We start from the raw sequence: 13,073 nt of genomic DNA on the forward strand, positions 1-13,073 counted from the left end.
AAGTGTCAGTTTATCTCTTAAAGTATAAACAAAAAAGGGACCCTCAGGTCAAATCCTCCATGAGTGTCAAATTATTGACACTAAGTCAGTCATGCCACATGCGGCCCCCACCATCACTTAACCTACAGGTTCAGAACACTGATATATTTCAGCTGTTGCAATTCCAAACATGCAAACATGACCCGCTTTAATTACAGTACGCTATATACAGTATGTAGCAAAAAAAAGAGTTAATGACTGGTATTAAAATGTTAAACTAACATCTAACTAACTAACTAACTAACTAACTAAATGTAATTGAAATAAAAATAAAAATAAATACTTTTCAGGATTCCAATTAAAAAAATATTCAGGATTTGAATTCAAATATAGCAAAAAAATAGCCGATCTACAAGCTCAAAACGCGAGCTTGTAGATCGGCTATTTTTTGCTACAACAGAAATATGCAATGTGGCCCTCTCGAGTGAGTGTGGAGATATAGTGGCACTCTCTACATCCTCAAAGTTGCCCACCCCTGATTGTAACTAATAATAATCAAATGATCATTATCAATCATTGCTGCGGTCTGTGTTTCATTGCCCATACATGTCTCTGATGTCTCCACAGTACACGGACTACGTGCGATATGTGGAACCCTGCTTCAGAGGCACCCTGGTCCAGGCGGACTTGGACAACAGAGAGGTAAGAAAGAAACGTTAAGCCCATTAAGGGTTTCATGGAGGCTTTAGCTGCTCATCCTTCCACTGAGACTCCTAACCGAGAGGGAGAGCTGTCAACAGCCAGCCATTCCATTACACCTATGTGTGTAACACTGCATGCATGGTGTCAGACTCCACCATGGCCCGTAGCACTTGCCCTAGCCCCTTAGATAGCACTTTGTGTAGACTTAGATAGCATTTTAAACAGACTTATAGCATGTTACGTAGACAGCACTAGAATTGCATTTTATGTCATAGCACTTTATAGTACGTATGTATAATATAATATAGTATAGTATGTATAGTTTACATATATAGTTTCATGATATAGATACTCCACTGTTACGTTCTTAGCTTACACATGTTTCATGATAACTACTTTTTATATATGTGATGTATGCCATGCTTTTTGTTATTGCTTAATGTAAATTGCTCTGGATTAAGAGCGTCTGCTAAATGCCTAAATTGTAAATTGAGGTAACACCATGTGGACAGAGATACTTCTGGTCACACATTACTCAAGTGATAGTAGTATAGTACTGTACCTGGGGCGATATACGTTAGGGCTTTGGCTGCCCCACAACCCTGTGAACGCGCACGCACGCACACAGTGCTAGTATACATACTGTACAGTAGCTGTCATACAGTAAAGGCCTCAGCCATTTGGCCCTCTTCCTGGAAATCAGGGAGCAAACCTGGGCAAGCTGCTGCTTGGGAATACGCACATTGTGTGTGTGTGTGTGTGTGTGTGTGTGTGTGTGTGTGTGTGTGTGTGTGTGTGTGTGTGTGTGTGTGTGTGTGTGTGTGTGTGTGTGTGTGTGTGTGTGTGTGTGTGTGTGTGTGTGTGTGTGTAGACTGTGTATGAATTGTAAGTAGGGCTATACCGCTTGAAATGCAAGAGGAGCCCATTTAGTCTGTCAGTCAGTCTGGCAGTATGTCTGTCCTATGGTCAGTCTGTCTGTCCCATGGTCTGTCAGTCAGTCTGTCTGTCCTATGGTCTGTCAGTCAGTCTGGCAGTCTGTCTGTCCTATGGTCAGTCAGTCTGTCTGTTCTATGGTCTGTCAGTCAGTCTGTCTGTCCTATGGTCTGTCAGTCAGTCTGTCTGTCCTATGGTCTGTCAGTCAGTCTGTCTGTCCTATGGTCTGTCAGTCAGTCTGGCAGTCTGTCTGTCCTATGGTCAGTCAGTCTGTCTGTTCTATGGTCTTTCAGTCAGTCTGTCTGTCTGTCCTATGGTCTGTCAGTCAGTCTGTCTGTCCTATGGTCAGTCAGTCTGTCTGTTCTATGGTCTGTCAGTCAGTCTGGCAGTCTGTCTGTCCTATGGTCTGTCAGTCAGTCTGTCTGTCCTATGGTCTGTCAGTCAGTCTGGCAGTCTGTCTGTCCTATGGTCTGTCAGTCAGTCTGGCAGTCTGTCTGTCTGTCTGTCCCATGGTCTGTCAATCCAGCCACACATTTGTTTATAATCACCATTCCTTCTGACCTGCTATTTTGTAATTCTAGTTTGGTTTGGTTTAATTTAATTTGAAGGCTGTACAAGCACATTTTAGCCCTTAACTATAAACCTGCAAGAAAAAGAAAAGGTAAAAAAGAAAAGAAAAAGGTACTTTCTTTTTTTTACGTGCGGTTAGCTAACTTCAAGTGTTTCTTTCCCTCTGTTTGCAGCATTTCAAAATGCTGGTAGAAGACCTTCATGTGAAAGGAGAGGCCAAAATCGCAAAGGCCATGAAAGAGGCCTTCAAAATCCTCAATGAGGTTGGTTTGTGTCTGACACATTGACAATGTCCTGTGCGTCAAATTATATATATATATGTGTGTGTGTGTGTGTGTGTGTGTGTGTGTGTGTGTGTGTGTGTGTGTGTGTGTGTGTGTGCGTGTGCGTGTGCGTGTGTGTGGTGTAGTAAAAGTATAATGTACTCCGTTACTTCCCACCACTGTCTGCATGGACTCTGTATTCATTCAATATGCTCTATAGTCTCTTTCCCCTCATTGACTGAGGTATTACTTGCTGTATAAATACATGTTGGCATGGAGTGATGACTCCCTGAGGTATTCCTTGCTGTATAAAGACATGTTGGCATGGCGTGAAGACTCCCTGTGTGCTGCTTCCTCCCCAGGTCAGGGCCAACGGCCAGGGAAGCATGTGCAACCAGGCTATCATGCTGATCACAGATGGAGCCATGGAAGACTTTGAGGCCGTCTTTCAGGAATTTAACTGGCCCGAGCGCCGGGTAATACAGCATTTACAATACACTATAATACCATATAGTGTACTCCACACATGCCTTTCACTATATATTGTACCGTTTAGAACATAATCAATATTAGATTCATATCAATATTCCATTTACTATATCTTTGCTGTCGGGCATAAACCTCTTACTGTATTTCCATATTGTATCTTTCTGTGTTTTCTTTCTTCTTTTTTCCTGTAAATCAATGCCATACTTGATCATACTACAGGGACTCTCAAAAGCAGGGACGTGCACACATAGACATCAAAGGGGGCTTCAGCCCCTGCCCTTTTACCCGTCTGTAAAACAACTGCCCTCTCCAGACCAAGAATGCAACATTTACTATGGTGAAAGTAATGCAAATGCCACTCCTTTCCTTTCCATGCCATGCCGTTATTCAGCATTCGGGAGAGTTACTTTTTTTCCGAAATCTCCTGAACTTGAACGCTGCATTTTGCGTTGAACAAATTTGTTTAGAAATCCATGTCGTTACACCTGCATCTCCACTAACTAAAGAGTGCTGGGTTGCGCCCTGAAAAAAGCTGATCTAGAAGCTCTCAACGCATCGCAGCGCGACGTGTTGTGAGCTTGTTGATCTGCTATTTTCGCTATTTTTGTCCAAAAGTGCCCTCTTACAGGATTTCAGTCCCTGCCACTCTAATACTCTCTGCACATCGCTGCTCAAAAGTAGCAGATCCACAACCTCTAAATGCAGTGCGGACGTGCAGTGCAACGCAACACGCTATGAGCTTGCACTGTACTTTAGCTTTTTTTTCCTTTTTTTTTTCTTCTTTTTTTTACCTGAAAAGTAACAGGTTTGGACATCTGAGGTTTCTACCCGACACAGCCACATAATATTATATATATTTAGGGCCTATGTTTACTATAGCATATTATTTAGTTGTGAGCTTGTCGATCTGTTATTTTCTATATCTGTCACATGGTTATGATACACAGCAGTACTAAAACCTCTACCTCTGTGTCTCAGGTCCGAGTGTTCACGTACCTCATCGGAAGAGAGATGACCTTTTCACAAAATACCAAGTGGATTGCCTGTAATAACAAGGGTAGGACATTTTTGTGGTGTGTGTGTGTGTGTGTGTGTGTGTGTGTGTGTGTGTGTGTGTGTGTGTGTGTGTGTGTGTGTGTGTGTGTGTGTGTGTGTGTGTGTGTGTGTGTGTGTGTGTGTGTGTGTGTGTGTGTGTGTGTGTGTGTGTGTGTGAGTCTGCCTGTGCTATTAACTCATTTTGGAGCTGCGTGATGGCAGGCTCTCAGTAAAATCTGGTCACATATGTGTCCGTCTGTCTGTCCGTCCGTCCCCCACCAGGCTTCTACACACACATCTCCACCCTGGCGGATGTCCAGGAGAACGTCATGGAATACCTGCATGTCCTCAGCCGGCCAATGGTGATCAACCACGATCATGACATCATCTGGACCGAGGCCTACATGGACACTGTGGTGAGTCACGCTGCATTGACGCTCAGAAAATAAAAATAAATCAGACCCGTCTGGAAGTGAGTGGTGCTGTACCAGAGATTAAAATAGGGTGCATTTTGCATCCCATATAGCGCAGTTTATAGTTAAGGGACGCAATAAAACAACGACCTCTGCATCCACGGGATGCACTACTGTATTACTGTACTGTTTTTAATTCTAGTTTATTTTATAATAATAATTTCTTCTTCTGTTTTCCACATGAATATAACCACATTATAACCATATAAAAACTAAATGGGAGTTAAATGCTGCAATTTGTAAAAATGGCAAAATATGACTCCTAACGTCGTTGAAGTGGGACTCATAAAATGTCCCTGGGACTCATCAAAAAAAGACCATCCCTGCATCCCGGGACTCATTACATTGAAAACCTATTTACATCACTACTGTACTGTACTGTACTGTACTGTACTGTACTGTACTGTATTTTTCCCAGACAGACACACAGACACACAGACATGTTCTGCTAGGACAAACATATCCGTCAAGTAATGCATAAAGGAAGACTGTTGTACCAAGGGGAACGTTTTATTGGAGGTCACTTATTATGGACAGAGTGGAAAAAAACATCTTTGAAAAAAACATTCTTCTGCACAAATACTGTATTTCAAACGGGGCCAAAGAGGTGCATTTTAAGCTGCTACAGAACATTTATCCAATTAACAGTATTATAGCTAAATTTACAGAAATTGATAACTCATGTTCATTTTGTGATCAAGAAGTAGAAACGGCCCCCATCTATTTTTTTAACTGCCATATCTCCCGTAGATTTTGGACTGATTTAGAATCCCATTTTTCTTTGACCCTAGTAAAGAACAAAAAAAATGAAAAACTGCTACACATATTTGAATCGTTATTTCCCGAACCCTGATATTGATATTATTATTATTATTATTATTATTATTATTATTATTATTATTATTATTATTATTATTATTATTATTATTATTATTATTATTATTATTATTGTTATTATGGTATTGTCTTTCTGTTTATTTGTCTTGTTTTGTTTATTTTCTGTGGACCTTAATGACCAAAGAGAAAAGGCAAATAAAAAGTACGGCATGATATCACAGGTTAAGGGTGCGTTCGGAAATGCGCACCGGGAGCGCACTCGCCTATTAGTTTGCATTGCACAGTGTGCTCAGTGCACTATTTCCGAACGCGCCATAAACTAGTGGAAGGATGAGCGGAAGCGCCTAACTGTACTGTACTGTACTGTACTGTACTGTACTGTACTGTACTGTACTGTACTGTACTGTACTGTACTGTACTGTACTGTACTGTACTGTACTGTACAAGCCCTCCTCCCTGGCCTGTGTGTGTGTGTCTGTGTCTGTGTGTTAGGCTGTGCAACACTTGGTGGTGAACAAATGCTATTACGCTATTTTCGTGCTCGGACACAGGGACAGACACAGGGACACAGCCACACACATAGCTGTCTATAGGTGTGGTGGTTGCACCCTGGAGGAAAAGGAAAATCAAGTAAACCACATGAACCCCAGCCTCTCTATTCTCTCAACTCAACTGTATTGTCACCTCACAGGTTTACAGGTGTAAAAAAAAAAGTGGGTGAAATTATTTTCTCGTACAAGCTCCTATTCAATCAGGGACACTCACGTGATAGATACGATTTGACCATGTGTTGCAACAAATGGAATACAGTTGATGGCTCTGCTCTCTGCCCTGAATTAGCCAAGGGCATACCAGAGTAGACCTAAAGCAAGGCATTTAATTTGGTGTAACTTGAGAGCCATTCAAAAGATTGAATTTCAGTTAAACCATTAGAGCCAGGCAAAGCAATTGTATGTCAGTTTTAGCCTGGTTAATAAACCAGACCGAATCAGCCGTTGGCAAAAAAAAATTGCCTACCAGCGGATTACGGTCTGGCGAGGCTCAGTAGCACGCCTCTTTCCTACAACCGAGAACAGGTCGGACCAATCGGGACACGGTATGCAATATGGGCGGGCTTTGGTACAGTGACGTTCAATGCTTGAGACCTTTGACTGACAGTATCTCTGACCAATTGCGTCAAAGAGAAAATGTTTGAACCCGCCCCCGGGAAATGAAATCCAAGTGGAGCCAGCCCAGACTAATATACCGCGACAGTGTTGTGTGATATTAGTCTGGCTTATTAGCCAGGCTATGTCAGTTTAACTTTAGAGCCATGCAAAGACTTGAATTTCAGTTTAACCCATTTTGGGGCGGGAACCCCTATTGGTGTTTTAAGCGTTACGTTATACTTTAGCTATAACATAGTGGCGCGCTACGAGCTTGTACTGTAGGTCTGCTATTTTTGAAAAATCGTGAAAATGTGTCGCAAAATTGGAATATGTGTTATATAATATATGAATACAAATCTTTGCTTCTTGGTGGGGGGAGTGGTCCCTGAAACAACATATTTTCAGATGGGGGTCGGTGACCAAATGCATATAATTTTTAGGGTCCTTGACATGAAAAAGGTTGAGAACCACTAACATAGAAACATGGGTTTTTCTGAAAACTGTCATGATTTAGAAGACATTTGTAGAATCGAACTTAGGTCTAAATGGGTTAAATGAACTGCCGTGCAAATAGGCTGTGATTGGTGTTAGGAAAAAACCTGGCCGATTAGTTTCAAATCAGCAGACTGACGACTGATGATGTCTGTATGACACCCGTGTCCTGCGTGAACTAACGGCATGCTTCATTCATTGCAGTTTAAAGAAAGGTAGAAAGACAGATCAGAATATCAACATGGGTATAGTGTGACTGACATACAGTATACAGTATATATAAGCATATCGGCGGTGGCTCAGGGGTAGAGTGCCTGGTTCGAACCCGGGAGTTACTGTCGAAGTGTCCTTGAGCAAGACACTGAACCCCTAATTGCTCCCGATGTGCTAGTTGGTGCCTTGCATGGTTTCCGCTGCCATCGGTGTGTGAATGTAATGCACAATCTATGTAAAGCGCCTTGGATAAAGGCGCTATATAAATGCACCATTTACCATTTACCATTTACACATGTATACCGGTACATATGGTGCAGTGGGATACATTATAGAAGCAGATGTAACTAGATAAAGTGCCCCTCGGGGCACAGGTCTCCACCAGGGCAGGTCAGGTTGTGGCCTCCTGGTGGCGCTATAATAGGCCAATGTGAAAAGGGTGCCATTTCTTCTTACGCCTTGGATGGCAATTGGATGATTTGAGGCATTTTGTTCCAAAGATGTGTCTTGCAAAAATCCACCTGTTGGTGGCGCTATAACAGGCCAATGTGAAAAGGGTGGGATATATTCCTCAGCCTAGTAGGAAAGTCAGTGAAAGATTTCACGTAAATTGCACGATGCGTTCATGATTTGAGGCATTTTGTTCCAATTTTTTTTCAAAACGGGCCAATCCTGACAACTTTGAAAGCCAATGTTAGCCGGTAGGATGGAATATGAAATATCGGACAGATATTGGACAGAGTATGCAAAACATACTCTCTCCCCATGCCTTCAGCCTGGTGGAGACAATTACAGATATGTACAGTATGTACCGTCCGTAGTGACATATTAAGCTCTTTCTGGGGAAAACATTGATCAGATCTACAAGCTCACAATGTTCTGCATCGCAAACGTGTTGTGAGCCTGTAGATTAGTTTTGTAGAGAGTAAAAAGTAGCAGACCAAGTATAGAGCCGTGGGGGATCGACTCAATGAAGTGTGTATACTGTATATATGGGTTTGCGCGGGTTACATATCACATTATTTACACCAAGGAAGAGCTTTTTTCCCTTTTACTACAATATGGCTTTTTGGAATGGAAACAATGTCATGTGTTCTTTCTCCCCCTCATTATTACTCATGTTCTCTTTCTCCTCCCTGTCACTCTATACTTCCATCTTTCATCCCGGATCCATCCCTCCATCAAACTGGATCCATCCCTCCATCAAACTGGATCCATCCCTCCATCGCACTGGATCCATCCCTCCATCAAACTGGATCCATCCCTCCATCGCACTGGATCCATCCCTCCATCAAACTGGATCCATCCCTCCATCAAACTGGATCCATCCCTCCATCGCACTGGATCCATCCCTCCATCGCACTGGATCCATCCCTCCATCGCACTGGATCCATCCCTCCATCAAACTGGATCCATCCCTCCATCGCACTGGATCCATCCCTCCATCGCACTGGATCCATCCCTCCATCAAACTGGATCCATCCCTCCATCGCACTGGATCCATCCCTCCATCGCACTGGATCCATCCCTCCATCAAACTGGATCCATCCCTCCATCAAACTGGATCCATCCCTCCATCAAACTGGATCCATCCCTCCATCGCACTGGATCCATCCCTCCATCGCACTGGATCCATCCCTCCATCAAACTGGATCCATCCCTCCATCAAACTGGATCCATCCCTCCATCAAACTGGATCCATCCCTCCATCGCACTGGATCCATCCCTCCATCGCACTGGATCCATCCCTCCATCGCACTGGATCCATCCCTCCATCAAACTGGATCCATCCCTCCATTGCACTGGATCCATCCCTCCATTGCACTGGATCCATCCCTCCATCGCACTGGATCCATCCCTCCATTGCACTGGATCCATCCCTCCATCGCACTGGATCCATTCCTCCATTGCACTGGATCCATCCCTCCATCAAACTGGATCCATCCCTCCATCGCACTGGATCCATCCCTCCATCGCACTGGATCCATCCCTCCATTGCACTGGATCCATCCCTCCATCGCACTGGATCCATCCCTCCATCGCACTGGATCCATCCCTCCATCGCACTGGATCCCTTCAACCCCCCCTTCAGCTGCCCAATACCAAGGAGGTAAACTGAGTGAAAAACATATGTCCTGTTTCTGTCCGTTGCTCGTTCCCTCCATGAAACTCATAGACTCATAATCATTCTATTCAGTGTTTACACCGTGTTGTTTTTGGCAGCAAATTTAGATTTTAATTTCAGTCTCTTGAATAGTTTTAATTTAGTTTCAGTCACATTTTAGTCACCTGGAATGTTTTAGTGTTAGTCTAGTTTTAGTCGACTAAATATCATAAGATTTTAGTCGATAAAATCTACAGTAAGTTGTTGATTTAGTCGAACAAAATGTATTTTGGCGGGCCTTGATGTTTTTACACTTGCTGAAAATAGCTGATCTACAAGCCTACAAGTTGTGAGCTTGTAGATTTTCAGCATGCAACTAATTGTAAAATGACACTTGTCCAATAGTCCCTTCCTAACATGTTAGACTAGTGTTTATTTGTTGACGAAATTGTCAGTATATTTAGTCTTAGTTTTAGTCATCATAGCATAGTTTTTATTTAGTTTCCATTTAGTTTTCGTCTGTGAAAGTCGACGGAATCAACACTGGTTTTACAACAACCTGCAATACAAACACATCATCATCTCTGCTCAATTTAGAGCCAAAATCTACATTTCATCATGAACTGCAATAGATACAGCTGTGAAAGATTTCCTTTTAGACAGCACAACAGTCCCATACTGCCCCCTGGAGTATACAGAGACAGAAAAGAGCAACTGGTACATATGTACTGTCGTTTCGTACTGTATGTGGTTAATGTGTAAGATAATTTAAAAAACAAAATACTTCAGAACAAAATATTATTTCCCAGACCAATGTTTAGATCAGAAAAGGTAGATGACATGAATACATGGATCCTGCATTAGTTGCTTTTGCTTACAAATAAGTCTTCGATTAGGCCTATCAATAATGCGACAATGAGGCAGTAACACAGGCCTGTTTTTGAATCTCATCCGTGTCATTTTTAGTTTTCTCATAGCCCAATAACAGAGGTGGATGCTACGCATACTGTAATAAAATGAATGTAACGGTTGTGTGTTTGTCTCCATTCTCAGCTCTTCTACACCAAGGCTCAGAGTCTGCTGCTCATGACCTCTGTGGCCATGCCAGTGTTCAGCAAGAAGAAGGAAACGGTCAGTAAACCACTCATGTTTTATCCATGCGACTGACGTGCCTTGGAAATTAATTTTCAATGAGAAGCATGTATTTATTTTTATTTTTATTTAACCTTTATTTAACCAGTAAAAACACATTGAGACTGCGTCTCTTTGTCAAGTGGGAACTGGCCAAGAGGCAGAATACATAATTACACGTTCAACGCTACAATTGTACATGTCAAATTAAACAGCCAAATAATAAATCCATGAACAATTCCTCCAGAAGCCTATAGAATATATGCAACAGTACGCCAAAATAATACACTAACAATAACCGGGTACAAGAGCATTTTGTTTATTTTGGGCGCGCAGAGAAGTTGATGGGCGATTATGCAAGCATAATTGCCGCGTGCGTGCTCGTTTCTTGCACACACCCGCGGGGCGACTGGACCTGGATTGTGGTGAGCTTTTTTTTTCACGCTATGCTATCCCACGCCCCCCTCACTGATCCGGGCGAGAACGCCTCTGCACTCGCCTCCTGTCTATGAAGGCCTTTTATTCATGTATAAACCACCCGCGACTGATGCGCCTTGGTAATTCATTTTCAATGAGACGCGTGCGTTTATTTTGGACGTGCAGAGAAGTTGAGGTGGCGCGGTCCCGTGAAATTGTCGCACGCGTGCTCTCTTGTAAACACGCCCGTGGGTGACTATAGACCTGGATTGTGGTGAGCTTTTTTTTTTTTGGTGCTACGAGTCCCGCGCCCATCACAAGCAGACGCGTGCGTCGCTGATCCAGACTCTCTCCGTCTGAAACCACCTTTATACTGTAAGATGTCAACTTGAATATTGAGCCCTCACAATAGGTGCGTTTCCATAAAGCCTTTTTTTTGCGCATTAAGGTTCTTTCGCAAAATCTCCTGGATGGAAACACCTCAAAATGCGCATAAGTCTGCATTTTTCGCAAAAACACTTTTTCGCTAGAAGGTGGCGGATTTTGGGGCTATATCGAAAAAGTGAAATGCACAAATGGTTTATGGAAACACTTGCGGAAAATATTTCTAATTAGAAAGCATTGAACTCGCATTATATCGCTTTTAACAGTTGGGGAAAAAAAACCCACACGCGATGGTGAGTATAGTGGACTTGTGGAGTGATCGAACGGGAGGGTGGGTGGTATGTGGATACATAAATTATTACATTTACACACTCGAGTCTCGAAGCCTCTGTCTGCAGGCTGAGGCTCTTTTGCTCTCCCCGGTGAGGGGGCGTTCGCCGTTGATCATGAAGTTAGATCGGTGATATTTCTCCTAAACAGCTCGGAACGAAACGGACGAGAGGAGACTAGTCAAAATGGAAATGTACTGTCAAGTCGCAGGGCAGGGGTCCCGATCGTCCCTGTACTTTGAAAACGAAACTATACCAGCCCCTGTCTAGACAAAAACACACGCCTATTTATTTAACAGACAGCCTGTTTGAAAGACAGCCTGTCCCAGTGGCCAATCTGGACAGCGGACTTCATGCAGACCAACTTGAATAGCCTAAAAGAACGTCACACACACACAAAGTGTGTGTGTGTGTGTGTGTGTGTGTGTGTGTGTGTGTGTGTGTGTGTGTGTGTGTGTGTGACATGATCAAATAATCGTGTAAGATTATCCTGTAGTCATGTAGTGTGTAATGCAGATGCTATCAGATTTCAGACATCAAACGGTAAAATAAATGTCAGATAATATGCGCCTCTCTGCGCGTCTCACTTGACTGGCAAAATAGCGCCATCTAGGCCTACTGCTTATTTAATATCTCCAAAGAAGCGCATTTTGTCAGTGGATGGAAACAAGAAAAATACGCTTTTCTTTTTTCGAATTACTTACTTATTCGCTTCCTATTTTCGAAATGTTTTGATGGAAACCCACCTAGTGTCAGTGGAATTGACTCTAGAAGTATCTAGAAGTAGTTCAACATTGTATGATTCAACATGCATGCCGTACGTGGTGCATTTTGCAGCATGTATTTTTTTAAATGCTGTGATGATCATTCCTGAGGCCAGTCAGTGTGCGACATTGACCCCTATCACCTGTCTCTCTCTCTCTCTCTCTCTCTCTCTCTCTCTCTCTCTCTCTCTCTCTCTCTCTCTCTCTCTCTCTCTCTCTCTCTCTCTCTCTCACACTCTCTCTCTCACTCTCTCGCCCAGCTGTCCCATGGAATCCTACTGGGGGTGGTGGGCTCTGATATCCCCCTGATGGAGGTCATGAAACTGGCTCCCAGATACATGGTTGGTCAAAGTTTTGTCTGTTTGTCTTTCTTTCTCTCTTTCTTTCTTTCTCCAACATTTAAGCCTGAGCGATTTAAAAGGTTTTAGCACCACAAACTGGCCTTTAGACCTCTGTGGTAATAAGCATGTATGTCACTGTACCGCCTGTAGGTTTAATGATAGAAGCATGTATGTGAGTACCGCCTGTAGGTTTAATGATAGAAGCATGTATGTCACTGTACCGCCTGTAGGTTTTGTTTTCCAAAGCTCTGTTGTTTCATCTCTAGCTGGGTGCCCATGGTTATGCCTTCCTCATCACCAACAATGGTTACATCCTGGCTCACCCTGACCTGCGTCCACTGGTGAGTCTTAACTCTGGACATCACATGTAAAAGAAACATTTATCCCACCATTAAGACCTGTTTAATCTATACCAGTGGTGTTCAACCCTTTTCATATCAAGGCCCCATTATTTAATTCGGAATTTGAG

The 13,073-nt window shown here is 42.9% G+C and overlaps 1 protein-coding gene across 1 annotated transcript in view; it reads left to right on the forward strand.

Moving 5' to 3' along the window:
* Positions 1-585: 585 nt before the first annotated feature.
* The window catches only part of LOC306923877 (voltage-dependent calcium channel subunit alpha-2/delta-4-like), a gene marked incomplete at both ends in the record, with an annotated part of 33,529 nt that continues 21,041 nt past the window's right edge, over positions 586-13,073 (forward strand). The window contains 9 exons of the mRNA XM_079502221.1: positions 586-681; positions 2,358-2,447; positions 2,810-2,923; positions 3,915-3,993; positions 4,254-4,387; positions 8,168-9,244; positions 10,292-10,369; positions 12,524-12,604; positions 12,871-12,945. Coding sequence (XP_079358347.1) covers positions 586-681; positions 2,358-2,447; positions 2,810-2,923; positions 3,915-3,993; positions 4,254-4,387; positions 8,168-9,244; positions 10,292-10,369; positions 12,524-12,604; positions 12,871-12,945 — 1,824 coding nt within the window. The remainder of the gene's footprint in view (positions 682-2,357; positions 2,448-2,809; positions 2,924-3,914; positions 3,994-4,253; positions 4,388-8,167; positions 9,245-10,291; positions 10,370-12,523; positions 12,605-12,870; positions 12,946-13,073) is intronic.

The sequence above is a fragment of the Electrona antarctica genome (genome assembly GCF_951216825.1).
Source record: "Electrona antarctica genome assembly, chromosome: 5".
Taxonomy (NCBI): domain Eukaryota; kingdom Metazoa; phylum Chordata; class Actinopteri; order Myctophiformes; family Myctophidae; genus Electrona; species Electrona antarctica.